Source organism: Lycorma delicatula, chromosome 5 (genome assembly GCF_047948215.1).
Source record: "Lycorma delicatula isolate Av1 chromosome 5, ASM4794821v1, whole genome shotgun sequence".
NCBI lineage: Eukaryota > Metazoa > Arthropoda > Insecta > Hemiptera > Fulgoridae > Lycorma > Lycorma delicatula.
Genome location: NC_134459.1, coordinates 106661798 through 106686001, shown reverse-complemented (window position 1 = coordinate 106686001; position 24204 = coordinate 106661798). Strand labels below are relative to the sequence as shown.

Sequence of the window (24204 nt, the reverse complement as noted above, 5' to 3'; positions counted from 1 at the left end):
ATTTTTTAAAATTATATATTGCACACATTCAAACCATATAATGTTTGGGAATTATATTTTTAAATCTACCTTAATACTAAACTCTATATTAAGATTATATTAATTAATTATTGAGTTTAATGCTTAATTTTTTTTTATTAAAAATATAAATTTTACAAATAACGAGCACAATTTTTAATATGCGTCTCCATCTACATACTCATTCAGCAGCATGAATAAATCTAATAAATTCTTATAAAAATATTAATCATCATAAATTAATATTAACATAACATTAAATGCAAAAAAACACACCTCAGCATATTACTATAAACTAAAATGGTAAAACAAATTCAGTCAAACAATTTATTGTCGGTAACGAGCCTTGATAAATAATAACCTTAACAGATTACTAAATTCTTTTTTTAATGATACATGTACAAACAAGTTGGGAAACAACAACCCCCAGACAATAAGGAGACCTCCTACATAAATATACACAAATAACATAGATACAGTAATTCTAGATGTATCTAGATCCTTAGCATGAACCCAGTAGTAGTCTAGACAAAACCTAAAAAAGAAACACCTTAAGAGAGATTAAGAGATATACAGAATAATAAACAATCTACCCACAAATGAATGACAAACTGATACTCATCCTGCTTCATAATTTCTTAGGTTTAAGTATCTTTATTCAGGAAGGAGATAGTACAGATCAAAAATGTTGTGTAGGAAAGCTCACGCAATTAATTACTTTTCTTTTCCACCAGAAAATAAAAAACCACCTGAAAATAGGTTTAGACTTTTTGAGGTAAACCTTTACCCACCTCCAAAAACATATGGCTTATGAAAATATTTAAATGATTTATCAATTGTTACTAGATTTTTTCTGGAGGGTTTTCAGTAATATATTCAAACAAAAATGTGAAATGTACTTTCATAAAATTCAACTTGAAAACAATAGTATTTAATTTTTTTATTATTAATATTGTTATCTTCATTAGAAACTTAGATTTTTAATTTATTCTGATAGTTTTCTAACATCACTCAGCTCAAAATATAATAATTTACTTCTGACTTATCAGTAAAAATTATACTTAAAATTTCAGTTAAACTGTTCACAGACTAACACAACTACATCATCCGACTAAAAATAAAACTAAACTAGATCTAATATCTGTAACTGTATAAAACTATAAAAAAAAGAATTAAAACTAATTATTATTAAATTAAATGTAAAACAGTCTTTATTAAAATTGTTTGTACTTTATACGTAATTCACATAAGATTTATGGTTATTAATACTTCAATTTCACATAGCGTTTTCAGTACATGGCTTATCATCTTTACCCATTAAATTAGTTGCGTGAAAAAGCTGAAGTTAAGTTTTTAAAATGCCATTAGTTTTCATTACTCAATTGTTTTCAAATCTTTAAGCCTCACTTTAAAGTTCAAAAGACTTTTAAGTTTAAAAGACAACTACAACAAGAGTAAAGATTTTAAATAATTGCCAAGAGTAATGTATATTATATTTTAAGAAAAAAAATTAGCAATTTTTATATGTGACTAAAGAATAATGAGGATGATGGTCTGAAAACATTATTTTAAAATAAATCTATACAATCAGATAGATTTTATTTAAAGAAAAAAAATTATATTTTGGTAGAAATACATATTTTACTAGAAATAAATTGCATTTTCATAAAAAAAAGGTAGTATATTTATATCGCAGAAAAATTAATATATTAGACGGTATATAAAAAGTAAATAATAAATATTTATAAAGCAGAATAACTAATAATAAATCTATAAGCGTAAAACTAAATTTACAAATTTTTGCAATTAGATGATTATGATATTTTCACATAATTCACTGATTGTGATTAATGAGAGAAATTTATGAACTAGATCACAATCCACACACTATATATTTACAATAGTGTGAAATCTACATATAAACTTTAATTTTGTTACAGACAAATCTACATAGTTAAAAAAATATATGTTAATAAAATTTCACCTGAATATATAAAATTTGACAAGAAATTTGTAATCACATACAGACCATAAAAAAAATAACAGAGTTAGAAATTTCTAGATATTTATTGAAGTAAACAGAAAATATTTAAAATGCTCAAGTAAAATTAGATATTTAATTTGTAAGACAACCTTAAAACCTCTTTCAAAAAAGATTTTACCATGAAAAATAAACAATTTTATTATGCAGATAAACTTTGCCTTAAATAATAATAAATTGAATTGTTAAGAGATATATTTTTAGACTAATATCACACACCAATATAAATAACTTTATCCAGAAACTCTGGTTTAACAGCTATAAATTAAAAAACAAAGTTAATGCTCATAACAATCAAATTAATCCAAGGACTAACTAACTAGATTGCTAAGCACAACAAAAAGATTATCTTTCAAAAACTAGATTTTGAAGTAACCAAAAATTATACATTAAATTAGACTTATTAAAAAAAAAAATCTATATATATAAATCTTCAATAAAAACTTCTGCTCAAAATATTATAATAAAGGAATAAACATAAATATTCTTAATGGATATTAGAGTATTACTTATTTCTCTCTAACATAATAAAAACATTCTATGATGAGATTCATTTCTGTTTTTGTTTTTGTGTTTTTTAAAAATAATTAAAGTACATGTACTACGTACTGGAAGTGATATTTTACATATGTAGTGGGTATCCAGAAAGCAACAATGATGCTAAATTATGGAAGGAGGCAAAAAGTTTCATAAAAATTGTAAACAATGTCATTATTTCAGTTATACTAAATTCAAAGTTGGCTAAATAAAATTTTTAGGATTAATAAAATAACCTGCCTAGTCTTAGTTAAGCAATAATAATAAAATAGATATCAATATTTAAATTTAAATTTTTAATTTAATTTAAATTTTAGTGATTAATAACCATTTATGGAGAATTTTCTATAACTAACTTAACTATATATTAACAATATTACTATCCAAAGGACAACTTAATCGCAATGTTTAATTAAGGTGATCTATAGAAACCAGTCCTGTAAAAATAGCATCGACCATTGATATTTTTGGTTTATTCAGTTTTATTTTAGCATTTTTAGGATGATACTCTTCAATGTTCAAAGTGTTGTAGAATAATATCTATCATACACTAGGGCATGCCACTTTATATTCTAAAAAACACATGAGAACTGAACAATTATTGGTTTCTTGAATTACATATATTACTTCATATTAGTAATTGATATTACTAAGCCATTCTGCACCCCAATAAAAAAAATACTAGACAAAATAAAAATCAAGTTATCTAAAACAAGAAATGTTATAATAATATGAGTAACAAAAAAAGCTCATTTATTTAAAAAAAAAAGTTTTATGAATCTGTAACCTTCTCAGAAGAAAAAACGAAGCAAATTCCACAAACAGAAAGTATCACAAAACAAACACAAGCACTTAAAATGTATAAAGCTCTCCTATATTGCTACTCTTCTATGTTGGGCAAGTAGAATACAAAATTCAATATTCATAAAAGCACAATGTAGTCAAAATTTGATAAACACCTTATAGAAACAAAAATTTCAACCCAACATAAACAACAAACAGATATTCTACACATAAAGTATAAAATAAAACATTATAAAATTCACTAATATATAAAAACCCACAATAATGATATATTAAATGAATAGACATAATTAAAATTTAATATATTCTTTAACCACATTTAACGTACTTATCTCCCTCTCTTAAATAACTGCCAACAATATTTCATATGACACAAAGTGACAAACAGTTGCATCACTGTTACAAAACATTTTAATACAAGTGAAATAAATAAAATTTTAAACTAAACTTGGTTCAACTGATCAGAAAAAATGTATAGTTTCTAATACAAATAAAACAAAGATTAAAAAAAAGGAAATGTAAATCAAATTTTTAAAAATAAACAATTTATTACATGTAAGATTGAATGTCAAATATTTCATGAGCTTCGAATGTTGATGTGCAGTTTTGCTCATTAATTATTAAAAATAGTATTATCAAGCAGTTTTATGCACAGTTCTACAAGTTGTGCATAATGGATTACTCAACCTATTCTGAATTTAGAAATATCTGCATTAAATCATTTTTTAACAACTTAGAAATTAATAAGCTTTTTTAAAATGTTTAAATTTCCTTAACACACTTTCTTTTTAAATTATGAGGTTTTTATTCACTTACAAGTAAATATGAAAAAACTTGAATTAAATGTTTTAGCTTAATCACAACAGAGTTCCATTAAATTAGCAAATAACACATTAAACAAATAAATAGATATAAAGAACTATTTTACAGGAAGTAAGAATACATATGAAGTGATATGAAATAAGAGTAGAAGTAAAAGTGATATGTTTAATATCATAACCAAATAAATTTGGAAATGTGTTCACAGGAAAATAGGGAAAAAAATACTACAGAAAATAGCTTTTCATGTTCATCTACTCATTAAACACTTCTTTTTTTTACTAGTTTATGTGAATTCAATCCAGATTAAATTCCATTCAAGTTTCTCTACATTCACCTTAGTATAATTTCATAAAACGTAATCAGAAAATTTGAACTTTAATAAAGGATCTGTTAAACTTGTAAATAGAGTAAAATAAGGGTTAATACAGGTGGTTCTAAATCCAGAATAGGTAGACCAACCATCACAGCAGGTAATTGTACTGATGTATAATGCTGTTTGGTAATGCTATTATGCTTAGTTAATACCCATGTGAGTAAACAAATTTCCCCATCTTTATCTTAGTGCAGTTCTGATTTCTGTAGAAATCATTCAACAGTACACTTGGTTTAGTGAAGAAGGTACAGATAATCTACTCAGTATATCATGGGAAGCTTTTCTTCTTAGGAATGGCCATGCAATTCTCAAGAGCAAAGAGCAACTTGTTATTCATGTGAGCTCAGTCTTACTAACAATGTTACCACTAATGCTTTGGGAAATATGATGGCACTTAGTACATCAGCATCAACTACCTGAGACTCAATTCATGTGAATTTGAAAAAAAATACACATGAATTTAATCATCAATAGAATTAATGTTTCAGTATTTAAACAGACAATGTTAATAGTATATTTTGACAAGTGCATCAACCATTAGTGGTACTATATGACATCAGGATAAACAACTCCAGTGATTCACAAGAAAGCAAAACTTCTTCACTATAGATTCTTTGCACACTGCAAAAGCTTAGGCGCTTTTGCACTTAAAATTAAAAAAATTCTCAATGCAAAACCATACCATTTAATATCTACATTAGAATTTTAAAAACTCGTTTACAGTAAAATAAAATGAACATTCCAGGGTTAAAGCAAAAAGTAGAATTTGTTATGGTAAATGGACCCAACTATTCATTATGATGAGTATTAAACAGACTAAAATATTATCCAAGTATATGAATATTACTGCAATGTTGGATACTGTCTTGACTGTAATTCTGTTTAGAAAGAGGAATTTCAACTAATCTAAGTAAACATTCTTGGCAAACATTATACTACAACAGCATATCTTACTATAAAATATTAATATACTATATTAATATTAAAACAATATTATTTAATATAAAATATTACTATAACAGCATATATACATATACAAAATATAGTAAACATTAGTAAATTCAGAGATATGTACTCACTACATATTACAGAACAAAATCAAAAGAGGCTAAATTTTTTCAAAGATTAATTAGATTCTTTTTCTTTATAATTGTCTTAAAACAAATATAGGAAATCTTTATAAACAACATTTCATTCATTTGGAATTTTTTTATAATTCTAAACAATAAAAAGAAACATAAATTTTAACTTAATTCCTACACACAAGCTAAACATTACAAAATAAGTAAACAATATTAAAATAAAAATAGAACAGCAGTAAAACATAATTGCAAAGTTATTCAGCACAAGCAAAAGTACTTAAGTACTAATATCAATTTTATAAAAACTGATATGAATGTTTTAACTGTATTTAATACTAACAGAAATGCAAAGTGTAAGAAATGAAGAAGCAACTCAATAAAAGATTTAAGTTCCTTACTTTCTGTTTCAAAAACTGAACTCTTAACACATCATCAAGGAATATGACAAAGTAAAAGAAAATTGTTTTTTATTTCAGTTGTGTTGAAATTCCAGAAACATACATATAAATCATTAAGAAGCCAAACACATTTTAAAAAAAAAACTCTTTTTTACACTTCTTAATTTTGATGTATATAACATTTTTATAATTAAACTTTAGAGTCCTGATTAAGAAAGTAAAATACATTGTTACAACTTGATAGTTTCACAACAGGAACATCTCAGGAGTAACAACTGACAACCAAAAACATGTGAAATAAGGATAACACATGAATAGCAGAAGTACTATTTAATAAACTGGTTTCCATACATCACTGAAGTTAAACAATGCAAAGCACAATTTCCTTTCATGATAGCATGCAAAGAAAAACTTATTTCAATGAATTTTACCTAAAATTTCTTTTATTTAATTATTTTATTTAAGCAATAAAAAAGCAAAATATTTAAAATATATATATTATATTATATTTAAGCAAATTATTTTTTTTATTTATTATTAACAATAAAAATATATTATATGACAGAAAAATACACAACTATTAATTTATTTGGCAATGTTATCAAAGCATGATTTTAACTCAAACAAGTGTATTATATATATATATATATATATATATATATATATATATATATAAAATTTTTTTTTTTTTTTTTAAAGTAGCACTTTAAAAATTATTTTTATTAAGAATATCATTAACTTCTAAATTATTAAAGTTTTTTTCTGAGAAACAGTAAAAGAAAATAAATAGCTTAAAGGAAAAACACAAACTTGTTCGCTGAAATACAGACAAGCATGTTTAATAAAAGTAATGAATAAACAATGATTTAAAAAAAATGATATTAATTATATAAAGCAGATAGGATGTTCAAAAGTTAGTCATTAATACTAAATGCTTAACTAATAATAGAAATAAGGCATTCAGCACAATTAAATAATTGTAAATTCTTATAATCAAACTAATGAAAAGTACTCTAAAAAGTCTTAAAATTATATTAAAAACTTATTTAATTTCAATAAAAAGATTAAATTAGAAAAAACCCAGTAAAACCACATTTATCTGGATCCCATAACTCAGCTTAATCCAGATTGTGGATATATAAAAACATTTTTCTAAATTAATACATGTTTTTAACATACGAGGGGTAAATCAAATATTTTATTCCTGAACGTCTACAGTTGGTAGGACGGGGCCCGCGCTTCTAGTATGCTTGGGTAGGGTATTAAGAGTGAGGAGAGCTGGCCATTCCACATTCCCAACCAATTCGTCAGTAACGCTCATGATGTCAGAACAGGTGCACCCCTCCAGTGCGCAACACATAATTAAAAAATGTCTTGCACATGAAGGAGTTCAAAGGAATGAAATTTTCTGGAGATTGACTGCACAATTCAGAAACCAAACATTGTCAAGGACTTGTGTGTTTGCCTGGCATAAACAGTTCAAGCAAGAATGACAAGTAGAAAAAAATCTGTAACACGATCGCCATCCTCAGACCAGCAATACATATGAAAACATTCATGCGGTTCTAGACATTGTTGAAGACAATCAAAGGGGGAGAGTATCCGAAATTGCATAGCAGATCAGAATAAATTATGGGAGCTGTCAAGCAATCATCACAAACGATCTACAGTTCCATGTGTGTGCCAGATGGATCCCTCTCCTTTTGATCACAGATCAGAAGTTGGGACATTTGGAGGTCTATCAGAGGCTTACAGCAAGGTTTGCGAAAGAAGGTGATGCATTTTTGGGTCAGATCATCACCTGCGATGAAATGTGGGTCCACCATTACACTCCTAAGTCGAAACAAGCCAGTTTGGAGTGGTGGAGGAGGGGAGGCAGCCCCAGGTAAAGCCAAGACTTGACTGTCTGCTGGCCAGGTTATATCAATCGTTTTTTTTTTGACCGGCGAGGCATTTGCTCATTGATTTTTTTCAGTAGTAAGCAGTATTGACACACAGTCAATACTGCTTACTACTGCGAGCTGTTGAATGAGGCGAGGGCTGCATATCACGGCTTAAGACAAGAACAACTGATTCAAGAGGCAATCCTCTTCCACAACACCAGGCCCCCTACTACAGCTCTAACGGTCTCAAAACTAAAGAAATGCACTGGACTCAACTTGATCATCCTCCCTACAGCCTGAACCTATCGCCCTGCGATTTTTATTTGTTTGGGTTGCTTAAAGATGCTGTAGGAGGACAACGATTTGAAGATGACGAGGGCATGGAGGGATTCGTGCGCAGTTAGCTCCTGATGCAACCAGCTTTATTCTATGATACTGCGATAAAAAACCTTCCTTCTTACTGGGAATTATATTTATAAAGCAGGAAACTATGTAGAAAAATAAATTATATTAGCAGTCTTTTATTTCAATAAATAAACTTTTTTAAAAATAAAATGGTTTACCCTCGTATATTCCTACCAGTGTTCAAAGCATAATTTTTTTTTAATAAACAATTTTATACAATCACAATAGCTGAAAAATATGGAAGTTTAGAAAATAAAACGATATAAGAAAATAAAATGCAGTTAATCCTTCTAAAAATTCTTCAGTGATAACACAACCAATGAATCAAACATAATAATTTAACAGGAAGTTCAGAAAGTTCTTGCCCTAACACAGAGATGGCATAAGTATGACCAAATGACTGTGATATTTATCAAGTATGATCCTTTAAATAGCAATCTGCAAAGTTTTAGAAGCATGCATTTAGTTGCTTGTTTGAGGCAATCAAATTTTGATACTTTCTGAAAAAGGATAAAATTAAGTTTGTACAGTTTTAAGTACTTTGTTTTAAAAGGTTTAATACAGAAAAGCATATAAAAAATTGTCTTCAACTTTAAAGGCATCTTTCCAATGGTGATTGATGGTAAATAATGAATGGGCTGCTGAATTTAATGGTCATCGCCCATTTTTCATCAAATTTAATGGTCGTATAACCATTCAAGATGAAAAATTCTTGGGACACCCAAAAACTGCAACCAATGAAATCATCACAAAAATCCACAATGCCATATTAGATAATCATTGACTGCTGACATTATAAACATCTCGATAAACCATATACATAGCATTTTACACATTTTTTTTGGAAATGAAAATGTTTTACGCTCAAAAGGTGGCGCAATTGTTAAGAGTCAACCAAAAATACAATTGATTGAACATTTCTCAAGGCTATTTAGACCAAACATAAAATTGTATGACTTATTACGTTGAAAGTCTCTTACTGTATTTCCTGTATTTTTTCCAGTATTCCAGTTTTATAGCAGTAATGAGAAAACCTGTCAGTTTTGGTAAATGAAAGAAAATACTGAATTTATAATTATCAACAGTAGAAGCTAAGAACCAGAACTAATTCGAGGAAAAGCACAAAATGCTTTCAAGATGTAACAAAAGGTTAAATGTCAATAACAATAATTCTACATATAACAAATAACTGAGGATGACTCTATGGATGATGTGAAGGAAGCATTTATCTAAGAATGAAAATGCTGTATTGATGATACTTAATACTTAATTTTACAAAACAATAAAAAAAAAATACTTAAATTATCTTACAAATTTTGTTTAGCAAAATAAAAGCTATACTATTTCAACTTTTTATGCCCAACATCTTCAAAATTTAATTAACATTGTGTCAGTGAAATGAACTGTACTGTATTACTAACTCCTCACTATTCACAGAGATTTACTATCTATCTGCAATTTATTTATTCATATTTACTAGTAGTTACTATAAAAAGGCAAAATACAAGCAATTGAAATTATGTCGATCACATTCTTCCAAATGTTTGCTTACATTCATACTGCCTATATAGTGTTGTTTCGTTTTTTTTATTTTTAAAGTAGTGTTTTTTTTTTAATTGCTGCTGTTGTTTTGTGGTTTGTGATGATGCTTTTTGAATATTTGATTCAATTTATGTACCATAATATTAATTGTCAAGTAATATACTGCTAGTGGTCTCTGAATATAGGTTATGTTATTCAATATAAATATGTTATATTGAATACCATAACCTATCCTATTTCAATTGTTATCAGAGTGAATTTAATTTTTTTAAAGTACTGTCTAACTTATAAACTAGGATTTTTATAATTCACTCGGATCTGCGTTCCTGCAAGTATATCTGTATAATAATTAAAACAAATAAGAACAATTCGCATACCTTACTTCATCGTTGATATGTCACCATCAGTGGATCCTTTACATTGTATTAACTGCATGAAGAAGGTTTTGCAGTCAGATAAGAGCCTTCAGTGCACAAGTAAATGTGAGAGATGGTTTCACTTGGCATGCATGGGCATTTCTGATTGTTTATTGCAGGTTTTCAGCTGATGGAAAGAGAAAATAGTTCTGTGACAGAGCTGATTGCATAATCCAAACTTAATAAACTGGCTAATAAATTTGAAGACATCTCTTCACAAATGTCAATTGTGTTATCCGAACTTAATGAACTGGCTACTATGTCTTCTGATACAACTAATATAAAAAATGAGTGTCTCTGTAAATGACAAGTTACCTAATTTTGAACCTCAAATCACCGGATTAGAAGAGTGTATTCCTTGTGAAGTGTGAAGAAGTGTGTTCCTTAGGGGACAAGATGAAGGTTTTGAAAGGAGGTATGGATGACACTACTAATTTTGAGTCCATTGTTGAAAAGATATCTGATCATCAGCACCATTCCTGTAACATTATTATTTACAATTTGCCTGAATGCAACAGTAAAACGCTTGCTACTAGAATTGATCATGACAACAATCTAATTTCCTTACTGGTCAGGTTCTTCTGTATCTCTGGTTTAGATGTTACCTTCAAGTGTTCCCGCATTGGTAGGTCCTCAGCCAAAAAACATAGGCCTCTTAAAGTTGTCTTTCAAAATTTAAGTATTGTCATGGAATTTGCTTAGCAATATTACCTTTTCAAGAGATCGTACACTTGCTGAGAAAAAGCGCCTGAATGATTTGCAATCTTCTTTGAGGCAGAGATCTGATAGTGGGAAGAGTGATTTCTCCATCAGGTTTATGAATGGAGTGTCTAAAATTGTCAAAAAGATTTCAAAAACAATTGACTCTTGGATACTGCAATCTACCAGATGTCTACTACCAAAATGTCAATGGGCTTCTTTATGAACAATACATTCATTCCTCTTTCAGAGAAGGTAAGCAGGTTGATAGTGTCCATACTGACTTCTCTAAGGCATTTGACACAGTCAGCCATGCACATCTCCTTCTAAGTTAAAGGCTTACAGCATTTTGGGCAGTCTTCTTCAGTGGTTTCACTACTACCTTGTTGACCAAACACTCATTACTAAATTTCTTGGTGCTTCTTCACGTATTTTTGTTGCAACATCCAGTGTTCCTCAAGGTTTTCACATGGGACCTTTCTTAGCATCTTTTTGAATGATATTGTAGACCACATTAATGTTGAGTGCCTGTTGTTTGCTGAAGACATCAAGATCTACACTTCTGTTTCCTCTGTTGATGATTGTCATTGACTCCACTGTCTTACTAAAATTGATGAATGATATGCACTGAATTGTATGTGGGTTAATGTTGGCAAGGGCATTTTGATCACATTTCATCACTCTTCTGGTGTCCTTCTATTTAACTACACACTCAATGAATTCACACTAAGGCAAGAGTCATCCATCCGTGACTTGGGGATTACTCTTTCGCACAATCTCAAGTCCATAGATCACATGGATGTTATTACTAGCAAGGCTGCTTGAGCACCCTTGCCAAAACATTCAAAAGGATCTGAGTGTGGAGGCTACGAGGACTGTTTATGCTGCTCTTGTCAGATCAGTTCTGGAGTTTGGGAGTGTTCGCTGGTCACTTCATCAGCTTGGACACATCTAGTGTTTTTCCAGAGGATACAAGATTGATTTTTGCGTATTGTTTGAGTCAGGTTTGGCTTTGATTACTGGTCCATGCCACTGAATGTTGTGAAGGAGGTCTTGGGGTTGGAACCACTGCTTAGGAGATGATGGCTGCTACATAATATTATATTTCTCCATAAAGTACTTGTTGGCAAAGTGGACGTCCTGAACTACTTAAGCTGCTTGATTTCAGAATTCTGAGCAGTACTGAATCATCACACCAGTTCAATCGTTGTGTATTCTACCAGTTCATAGTACTACTCCACTACTAACTTGGTCTCTCTGCTCCATGACTTATTTTATGATAGTGTACATCACCTAAAAAATATTTAATTCCTTGTAATGTGTTACTATGCCCTGTTATCTTTGTGAATTTTTTTCTGATATAATGACCACATCTCATCCTTGTTTTGTTGTGCGTTTGCTTTTCCTATTACTATTATTGTTGCATTGTATTGTTATATTGTATCTTTTGTGAACTGGCGTATGCCATAAATAAATAAATATATAAATAAATAAATCATACTTTTGCTATTTTGAATAATTACAGTGAAAATTAAAAACAGATAATACCTATAATATTATTCATCTTGTTTTTATCTGAAAATTATGAATATTGGATTGTCTGATGCACACAAGAATGTCAAGAATGAAGAAATTTGCAGAAAAAGTTATGGAAAAATTAAACACAGAATTTCAAAACAAGAATAAGAATGGCAAAGATAATTTAGATGATAACCAAATTTTAAAATTAGTTTATTAATGAATTTTTTTTTTTTTTTTTGTTTTATAGAAAAGTTTTGAAGTTATGATCCGTAAATCCATCAATGAAATGAGTTCTATAACTTAGAATAGATCTTGAAATGAAAAGCATTTAAAATAACAAAAAATTCCACATTTCTTTATGTAGTGATGAACTGGTCTGTGGCTTTTCAACGTTCTAAATAATTTGTTTTGTAATAGAGAAAGCTAAAAATGAAAATCTAATATAAAGCAGCTTTAAAATGTTGAAATTTGTTTATTTAACAAAAATTATACACAATACATTATCAATCTTCATTAAGTTTTTTGAAAATTCTGTTAACTCATTCTTAGAAACCTCCTTCAGATCCCTAAAATTTATATTCAATCTATCATTGTCAATCTTGTATTTCTTTCCTTTCAGAGCTGATTTCAAACAAAGAAACAATGGGGTATCTTTTATTGCCACTTCATCACTTGCTTTTTAAAGCAGTATTGAGAATTTTAGAGCAAATTGCATTCTGTTTTATAATGGAAATAATAAATTATATTGACACCACACTTCCTTTACACAAAATTACAAATCACAGATGTTACTATTATTTAAGTAAAATCAAGAACAATATATTAACTGTTTCAAATTTCAGAAATCTTACAAACATATGAAACAATAACTTCTCTATTAGAACTACTATTTCAACATTTTAACAGAAGGTGATTATTTCATGATATTTTTTAAGCTAATTAAACTAATACTATTTTATAATATTAGGAATATTATCCTGTTAACAAAAAAAAATAAATAAAAATCTATTTATTTTTTTGGGTTAGATAATTAACCAAACACCAATATAAGCAGTACAACAAAGTAATTTAACAGTGCATCTCATGACCGTTTCAAAAAATTGTGAGATTTGCACATGCTGTGTACATCAGAAAATAAAATCAAGTAATGTTAAAAATTTTGAATTTAAAAGATTTGAATTACTGAAAAATTGTAGTTTTATTTTTCTTACAAAAACTATAAATGAGAAACAACATTCATTATAAAAATAAACAGCAGATTATTTTGCTTAAATTGCCCAATTGTCTGCAAGATAAACGTTTAGCACTATACTACTCAAATTTATATGTTCATTTGTATCTACCAATTTTTGTACATACTAAGTTATTTCGAAATGAGCTTCCACTTAACCCAAACTTCTCATCTACCTGACTGATATAATAGTCATTATAACATGAATGAATCACAGCTATAAGAAAGGCTCAGACAAATAATCTAAAGCAACAAATTAATTTATCCCTCTCTGATATAAAACAAAGCATGATTACTCTGGCTCTAGGCGGTAGGACATTTTAAAATATATTACATATAATATAACTGGCAAATTAAAGCTCCTGAGGTACAAGGACCATTAGTCGGAGTTGGATAACTGTACTCTGAGAGTAATAATTGCAGAATTTTCCTGCAAAAATGTCTGACAAACAGAGAGTAACTATTTTCTTCCAAATTGACTAAACCAAGATGTCTTATATGTAGCCACAAACCTGGTCTATAATGCAAGATGCTACCACAAATTCCTTTCACCTCTGTTTACCTTAATAACTTATGTATTTTGAATTGTTAGCATCCCTCTGCAACATCACATTTCAAATACTTCTACTTGTTTCCTTTCTGCATTTCCTACTATTCATGTTTGACTGTCATACACTGTTACACTCCACACAAATATTTTCAAGAATTTCTTGAAAATTTGGTGTTAGGAGACTTCTTTTTTGCAAGAAAACGTTTTACTTATGTCGGTCTACTATTCATGACCACTTCGTTTGTCCACCTAAATAACATAATTTTACAACTTCTGATATTTAGTGTTCCTACACTTAAAATTTAATTCCCATTATCCTTTCTGTCACATTTTATAATCTTTGTTTTAAATGTTATTTATTTTCATACTGAATTTCTCTTTTAAAAATAAATTCATGTAATGCAGTATTTCTTCCAACTCATTTTAGATTTCACCAAAATAAAAATAAATTTGTTAGTACTAATATATTTCTCCTATTGGTCCAACCATAACAAAAAAAAAATGATCTTCAGTTACCATTTTTTAATAACACCCCCACAATATGATATTTTTATTAATAACTACACATCATCCAGCTTATCCAAGGGCCAGCAAATTACATACAATATCCTATAAAAGGCAAAATCTACACTAATCTGAATAAATTTAACTTATGTGAAAAACAAAAATTCAACAAATAAAGATAATTTCTCAACTAGACTAAAAATATGTAAAAATATTTAATTAAAATCAAGTACAAGGATAAAAATCAGTTATTTTTTAATATTTTCATCCTTTTTTCTAAATCTAGTTTATAAAACTAAAATATAACTAAATACTCATGAATCTTAAGTTTTCAAGATATGGTACATTTTAAGTAACTAAATAAATCAAACAGTGAAAATATTTTAAAGATTTTAGTTTACTAAAGAAATTATTTTAAGATATTTAAAATGAGTATGTTTAACATCTAATAATTTCTTATTAAAAAATACCTAAAAATATGTTATTAATTTCTCACTAAAATTGACAAAAAAGTAATAAATTGATAACAAAAAACACTACTTAATTTAATAAATACTGGAACATGCATATAGATCACTCTAATCTTATTTTTATAAACATTGATTTAATGATTGCAATTCCTGTCCATTATTTTATACATACCTTTAATCAGTATAATTCATAAATTTTATATCTTTAATAAATCTAATCCATAAACTAATAAAAAACATTAAATATGAAATAGAGAGCAGAGTGGGGTGTAATAATTACCAAATGTATTAATTACTGAATAATCCAATCAGGTTGGTTGTAATACATTATGCATTAGCAATGCCTACACTTTATTCAGTTGCACAGTGAACTATTAGTAGCCAGTAACCGGTTCCACCATTTTGCTTGTACTGAAATATATAAATGTGTTTAAATAAGATTCTTCTGGCTTTTTTAACATCTTTCAACTCAGGAGTGGTAACAATGCAGTGTCACAGATGAACAAAATTTATTTTTTTTTTATAATATTAACTTTTTTCAATATGTATTATTTTGTTTATTTTACTTAATAATGATTAATGAACCAACAGAAGCTTGTACAAGATAATCAGAAAATGGAAATTTGTAGCACATGAAAAATGCCATGCCTGATAGATTTGAACCCAGGACATCCAGATGAAAAGCCGAGACACTACCACTCCACCACAGAGATCACCAGAGTGGTAGCTTTTTATTAAAAAAAAAAATAATATTAATAAATATTTTATTATTTAAAACAATAAAAACATAATTACTATTACATTTACATACCTTTTTTTACATCAGGAGCAGTTCTTGCTAAATAGCTTTTTAATTCATCAACCCTTTTCATCTAGCACCAAGTCTGTGCATTGTGTAATCAATAGATTGTGTGAATTTAATCAATGTTACTATTAGTGTGTGCATTGTGAAAAACCAATACCAGCTTTCCGATTCATACCATTGTCTTGTACAAAATTAAATAATGGCAATATGTTTTTTTTTTTTTTTATACTTCTTAGATTAGTGTCCTTAATTACCCTAACAGAAAATACCTACAATAATTTTCAGTAATAATTTATTTCATCAAATCACTATTTTATATTTTATTATATTTTTCCTTACAATTACTTCTTTTTTTTTTTTTTTTAATAGAATAATATATTTATTTTATTAATCTCCACTGTTCCCAGAAACCAATTATTATTCTTTATTATTTCTTTTCAGTATAATAGGCATTGAACAGGAACAATGATATTTATTGAATTTTTAAAATTATTATCAGATATATCCTTTATACGGAGAGATCAAACCTTTATACCGAGATGAAAAGATGTCACAGAGTCAACAAAAACTAAATTCAGATGAAGATAAACAAACATATTTGGAGAAATACTTTCATGCTGATAAGAAACTATGATTCAAACTAAGTAAGAATAGGATCACATGAAGAGTACAATATCTACCTAAAAATATTCGAAAAAGGAGTAAAAAAACATTGACATACTGGTGCTTGGTGTTACACCAGCAACAAGGAACTTTACTCAACCACTGGAAATTTTGAAAAAGTTTTACAATGATATTATGAACAAAATTGAAGTTCATTAGCATACTGAATATATATATATTTTTTTTTATTTAATTTAATTGAAGTTATCAGTATATTGAAATAAATCCAAACAAAACTTATACAAGAATGACTGATACACATTAATTCTAAGTTCTATTGCATTTATTTAATTAGCTGATATAAAAAAATCCCTTTTGGCACACCGAAAGGCGGAGGTAGAATTCACCAGTGCTAAGTAGGGGATAAAAACCCACCAGATTGGTCTAGTGGTGAATGCATCTTCCCAAATCAGCTGATTTGGAAGTCGAGAGTTCCAGCGTTCAAGTCCTAGTGAAGTCAGTTATTTTTACACAGACTTGATCGTGAGACTAGATCGTGGATACCGGTGTTCTTTGGTGGTTTAGTTTTAATTAACCACACATCTCAGGAATGGTCGAACTGAGACTGTACAAGACTACACTTCATTTACATTTATACGTATCATCCTCATTCATCCTCTGAAGTATTATCTGAAAGGTAATTACCGGAGGCTAAATAGGAAAAAGAGAGAAAGTAAGATACAAAAAATATTTCTACCTTAAAGTTAAGAAAAACTTTGAATTTACTCAATATGACAATGGTTGCATGTGAAAAAAAGTTTCACATGTTTAGTGTATGACAAGTCCCACCTTCGTACAATTCCAGCAACATTTTGGTCATCCCTTGCCATAAGGGTTGGTCATATCAAAAATTATTTCAGACAAAAGTTTTAGGTAATGTTTAGAGGATTAATGACCACTTTAAAACGACTCAATACTGAGCCTATTAAGGGAGATATGATTCCTTTTTGTCTTCAAAACCCCATTTTTTCAATTCCCTTGGGCTAATAGTTGATAATATAAAAAAAATTTACTTAAATAAGTTTTATGTCTTTATCCAAAGAATTGTAGAAACTTTAGACAAATTCAACATTTTACTTAATAAGAAAGTTATAGCAATATTCTGTTTTTTTTTTTCAACTTCTAATATTTGAGTTCAACTTCTGTAATATTTAGTTATCAATCACAAACAGAATACATATCAGACTGTTTTTCAACAAATTAAAAATTTTTAGGTGGACATATTCCATCTGAGTAATCAATTTTCTTAAATCATCAGTATTATCACTATTCTCTCCTCTTTACATCATTAGTATCTGAAAAGTATATGAATTTTTTAACAAATCATACATACCATTATCTTTCTCAGAACAGGAATCCTTCATAAAACCTGATAAAGGATGAATTGCAATCATTATATTGCTACATATATCTAATGACTAGTATCTGGCAACAAGTATCAACTGACTGTTCTAATTACACTGATCAACAATGATTTTGTTAAATGAGAGTGAATAACTTGGGTGTGACATGTCACTCAAAATTCATTTCTTACATTCACATATGGATTTATTCCCTAACAATCTCAGCCCTGTCAGTGATGAACATGGAAAATTCTTTCACCAGGAGATATCTGCAGTACAAAGCAAACAAGATACCAGGGAAAATGGAACCCAAAAATGTTAGGTGACTACTGTTGAAATGTAAAGAGAGATCTACCTTCACCAAATTACAGCAGAAAATCCAAACGATATAGATTTTAGGTGAGTACAGAATACATTAATGAATTGTCACATTATGTTCACCATACATTTTTTGTTTCAAAAGAAATTACAATCACAAAAAAGCTGAGCCCAATAGAAAAAATACATTAACATATGTAAAACCAACATAAAATACTATAACAATCAGCCATTCACTCTCATTTAACAAAAAATTAAATTCTCTTGACCAGTGTTATAAATATATTAAAGTAAATCAAGTAATAGTCAAATGCAATTTATAAAACTAATCAAATAAATCTTACTCCTTGTCAATTACAACCTATTGGTCTCACCGGACTATAATTAGATAACTAATTTAATCTATATTTTTATCTAATCATTTGAATGATCTATATAAATGATCCAGATAGATTAAAATTAAATTACTGACTATAATGGATTAACAGACCAACTACAATAATTTGGCAAAAAGAAACAACCATTAGCATTGTCTAAACGTAATTCAGTAGACTTTGTTTCCCAAAGTACATTAAATTCACTTGTTTTTATATTGTATTCTTCAATATTACATTTATCATCATGCTGATCACAACCAAAATGATATATTGAATCGTTAACAATACAGGCATTTTTTCCTTCCAATTGAAATTTACCCAAATGCTCCATTATAACATTTTCAGAGAATGGTTGAATTCTGTATAGATCGGAACTTGTGTTAACTGAAACAGAATTTTCATTTGTTAAACTTCATCGAAATAATTTTATACACAATAATTATGAAGTTAATATATAACCAAATTAAGATAAGTAACACATTATGACTGGGACACTTATGATTACTTGGAAACAACTTCTTTAATAAAATTTATTTTAAATGAATTTTCAAACCAGAAAAAGAAACTGGCAAGAAATAATAATAATTCTACACTATACTTTTTTCTGTCAGTAACAATACAAAATGGTAGATTTAAAACAGAAGAATGGGAGAATATTAAAAAGGAAATTCTTAAATCAGCAGAAGCAAACTTAGGCTCAACTCTGGTAGAAAACCTTGGATATCAGAGGATATATTGCAACTGATTGATGAACATAGAAAGTAGAAGAATTGTAGTGATGAAGAAGGTAAAAGGAACTATCTACAATTAAGAAATACTATAAACAGAAAGAGCAAATTAGCAAAAGAAGAGTGGATGAAAGAAAAGTGTTCAGAAATGAAAAGAAAAATGATCATTAATAAAATAGATGGAGCATACAGGAAAGTTAAGAACTTTGTGGTACATAAGTTAAAATCTAATAATGTGTTAAATAAAGATGGTACTCCGATTTATAATACGAAAGAAAACGTCGATAAGAGGATGAAATATATTGAAGAGTTATACAGAGGAAATGAATTAGAAACTGGTGTTATAGAGGAAGAAAAGAAAGTCACAGAAGAAGAAAAGGAAGATAAGATCTGAATTGAAGACAGCATTAAAAGATTTGAATGGCAGAAAGGCTCCTGGAATAGACGGAATACCTGTAGAATTGCTGCACAGTGCAGGTGAGGAAGCGATTAGATAGATTATACAAACTGGTGTGTAATATTTATGAAAAAGGGAAAGTTCTGTCAAACTTCAAAAAAACTGTTATTGACATGATACCAATGAAAGCAGGAGCAGCTAAATGTAAAGAATACAGAACAATTAGCTTAACTAGTCATGCATCAAAAATCTTAACTAGAATTTTGTACAAAAGAATTGAGAGGAGGATGGAAGAAGTGTTAGAAGAAGACTAATTTGGTTTCAGGGAAAGTGTAGGGACAAAGGAAGCAATTTTAGCACTCATTAACAGTAGAAGGAAGATTAAAAAAAACAACACGCATAGCATTTATAGACTCAGAATGCATAGCATTCATTTTTCATTCACAATAAAAAAGGAAGTCTGACAAGGATGTTCCCTATCCTCATTACTTGTTAATCTCTACATAGAACTAGCAGTTAATGATGTTAAAGAAAAATTTAGATCCAGAATACCAGTGCAAGGTGAAAAGATAAAGATGCTATGATTTGCTGATGTAGTAATTCTAGCCGAGACTAAAAAAGATTTAGACTGGCATGGATGAAGTCCTACACAAAAACTACTGCATAAAAATAAACAAGAATAAAACGAAAGTAATGAAATGTAGTAGAAATAATGTAGATGGACCACTGAATATAAAAATAGGAAAAGATTACGGAGGTAGAAGAATTCTGTTATTTGGGAAGTAGAATTACTAAAGATGGAGGAGTGATATAAAATGCCAAATAGCACAAGGGAAATGAGCTTTCAATCAGAAATATAATTTGCTTACATTAAAAATTAATAAATGTCAGGAAAACATTTTTGAAAGTATATATTTGGAGCATAGCTTTATAAGGATGAGGAACTTGGACGATTGGAGTACCTGAGAAGAAAAGATTAGAAACTTTTGAAATGTGGTGCTATAAAAGAAAGTTAAAAATCAGATGAGTGACAAATGAAGAGGTGTTGCAGCAAACTGATGAAGAAAGAAAAATTTGGAAAAATATAGTTAAAAGAGAAAACACATATTAATATATATATTATAGGCCACATATTAAGGCACCCTGGAATAGTTGCTTTGATATTTGAGGGACAGGTAGAAGGGAAAAATTTTGCAGGCAGGCAACATTTGAAATATATAAAACAAATTGTTAGGGATGTAGGATGTAGAGGGTATACTGAAATGAAATGACTGGCACTAAATAGGGAATCTTTCAATTCAGAAAATCCAGGCTTTTAATTCTAGAAAATGGAAATCTTGCCTACTGAAAAAATTGGTTTTTTCTTTTTTTTTGAAAAAGAAAGGTAATCAGATTTTTATTGCATTCTTACTTTCTTCAATTCTGAAGTAAAACAGTACAGCCTTGGATGTACTGTTTCACTTCAGAATTAAAGAAAGTAAGATCTCATCTCAGATCATACTGAAGTTCCAAACATATTCCTTCTCTTTCAGAACATTAAGAATTTGAGTCACAATAAAACTGTTTTTCATTTTTTCTTTGTGAAAGGAGACAAGAAATTCATCTTGCCAACAGTCTATTGTATTTATTATAACTTCTGAGCAATATTCTGTTACCACTCAACACTAATTTCTAACTTATACAAGTCACACTAATTACAAGTTACACTAATTTCTTGTAACAATTATAAAAGTTATTTGTCAATTCACCCCAAACAATTTCATCATTTAATTTAAAGATATCTTAATATGCTAGGAAAACAGTTGTTTGTAATCACTGAGAACAAGACTTATTTTTTACATGATCTCTTCCTTCATGAAATACCCTTACCTGAGACAAATATTTAATCCCAATCCTGTACTTCAAGTCCAGAAAAAATTTCATAGTAAAATTTATAATGATTTATACAATTCGAATCTTCCAATTCTAATTCAACCATTGTAACAGTATCCAAACAATGAAGAGGGAGAAGGTTAATATAATTAGTAAGTTGAAATTTACTTTTGAACATGTTACAAGCACAGATTACAAAATACGAATAAAATTTTAATAAGAAAATTTAAAGGTGCTCAAATTCACATAAAGTATCTTCAGGAATTAAACACATCTGCTAGTGACATATTATTTGTTAATTGACTAAAATACACTTCAACACAATAACACTATTTCTATTCACATTTCATCTTCCACATGCTATTACAGTAATTGGTGCACAAACATAAGAAAAATTGCAAACTAATTACGAAACATTTTTACTTTACCAATAATGTAAATCCAGCAGTCATATGTCATTGCTGAAGAAACTGACAGATTGTGAGGAATATTTATATTGTCAACAGTTTCCCAACGCAATCCATTTGGACGATAACTAAATATAACTGAACCAAATAAAAATATATGATCCTTATAAACACAACATGTTCCTGAGTAGATAGGTATCGGCAATGGAGGACATTTTGACCAAATTTCTGCAAAGAAAAATAAAAAAACAATTTAAAATTAAACAGTACACATTTCTTACATAAACAAATAAAACATTCAAAGTACACATAAAACTCACCCATCCCTCTGCAAGAGACAAAATCTAACAAAATCAACAAAAAGAGAATGAAAGTTTATAAATAGCCCATCATTTTGCAAAAAAAAATCAAAAGAGATCCTAAAAACAATTAAACTACAACAACAAATTAAATTTTATTTATTTATTTATTACAGTCAGACTCTGGACTAAAAATATATAGTTACTATTTAAAGTAGTTTGTTGTGTAGAAGGAAACGATGTTGATTAAACTGAAATTAAAAATAATATTTGTAATCCATAGTTTTAGCTAAGAGCTCCAATTCTTCTTCTTTTTTTTTTCAAAAACAATGTTATTTTGTCATTAATCCAATACTAGCTAGGTTAAGTTTAAATTCTGTAACAGGTAATTTTAGTTCATTCTGACATTTCCAAAAATTACACAAATAATACTTTACAAAATGCTACAAACCAAAACAGAGATACAACAAAGTTCCAGTCAGAAATTAAGCACTGTATCTAACTCTAATACATATGCAACTCTTAACTTAAATAAAATTAGCAGCCTGTGTTGTAATATCAAGTCCCACAGATAGTAAAATTATGTAGTATTGGCCATAATTAACATCACATTTTTGTCATAATTTTATTTTAAGATGGGATAAATTTTTAAACACAAGGCACAATTTTTAAACAGATATTTAAGAGATGAGATACAAGAGGATACAAGGCTACAAACTTACGTTTAATAATGGATACAGGGAAAATCATTTTCATACCCACGATTGTGTTCCAGTCATAATATATATACGTGCATGTATTACCATGCTTTATATCCAGAACATATCATTAAATAGGAGAAATAATTTTTATAAATTTTTTTTTGTCAATAAAATACCAATACCAATTTGCCTTGCAAATACCAATTTTGATGAATTTATAGGCCTCATACATTATTATGTAAATTCTATTATATAATAACTAAAACATAGTTCACTAAATTGATGAAAGAAATTTTAAAATACAGGCAGCATCCATCAAGTTTGTTGAATTTCTTAACATTGTACTTTTTTTCATTTTGCATGATCACAGAAAATGGACTCAGTTAGTACTTCCTTTATAAATAAAACATTTGAATATAAGTATGTTGAAAATTATGTCATGTCCAAGATAAAAGTTGCAGGAAGCAGTACTGTCACCCCTCCCCTTCCACAACACAATCCAAATACTGATACTGTAACTACACGTCATAGAAATGAATGAAAATATTCATAAAAGTATATGAATAATAAAAAATAATTTGGACATGATTTAAGTCTCATAAGAAAATATGTTACTTTTGGCAATTTTTTGAGCAGTTGCTAACCTGACAAAGATGTTAGGATATATCCCAAACAGTTTTACAGAATTATTTTCTAAAATCTGGTATAACTGATTATTCAGTGAAAAACTATTGACTGTTTTAGAGACATTGATAAAGATTGTTGATGTAATCACAATTTTGCCATATTTATTGAGTTACTTAGTTGCAATTTGATTACAGACAGATGCATGTAAATATTAAGATCACTTAAATTCAATATGGAAGTGAATGATATATTTACTCTCAAATCATTCATAAAAATCAGTCTGAGGACCAACTTTGTGGGCCATTCCTGTAATTACAGTCTCATTTTGAATTATTAATCATATCTTGATTTCTGCCAATTAAAAAAGTTTC

General features: G+C 28.5%; 1 protein-coding gene across 1 annotated transcript in view; it reads right to left on the bottom strand.

The window, feature by feature from the left end:
• Positions 1-15191: 15191 nt before the first annotated feature.
• LOC142325278 (kelch repeat and BTB domain-containing protein 8-like) overlaps positions 15192-24204 on the bottom strand; it is a 35698-nt gene continuing 26685 nt past the window's right edge. The window contains exons 5-6 of the mRNA XM_075366821.1: positions 22228-22434; positions 15192-19186 (exon numbers count right to left, since the gene is read on the bottom strand). Coding sequence (XP_075222936.1) covers positions 18897-19186; positions 22228-22434 — 497 coding nt within the window. The 3' untranslated portion in view covers positions 15192-18896. The remainder of the gene's footprint in view (positions 19187-22227; positions 22435-24204) is intronic.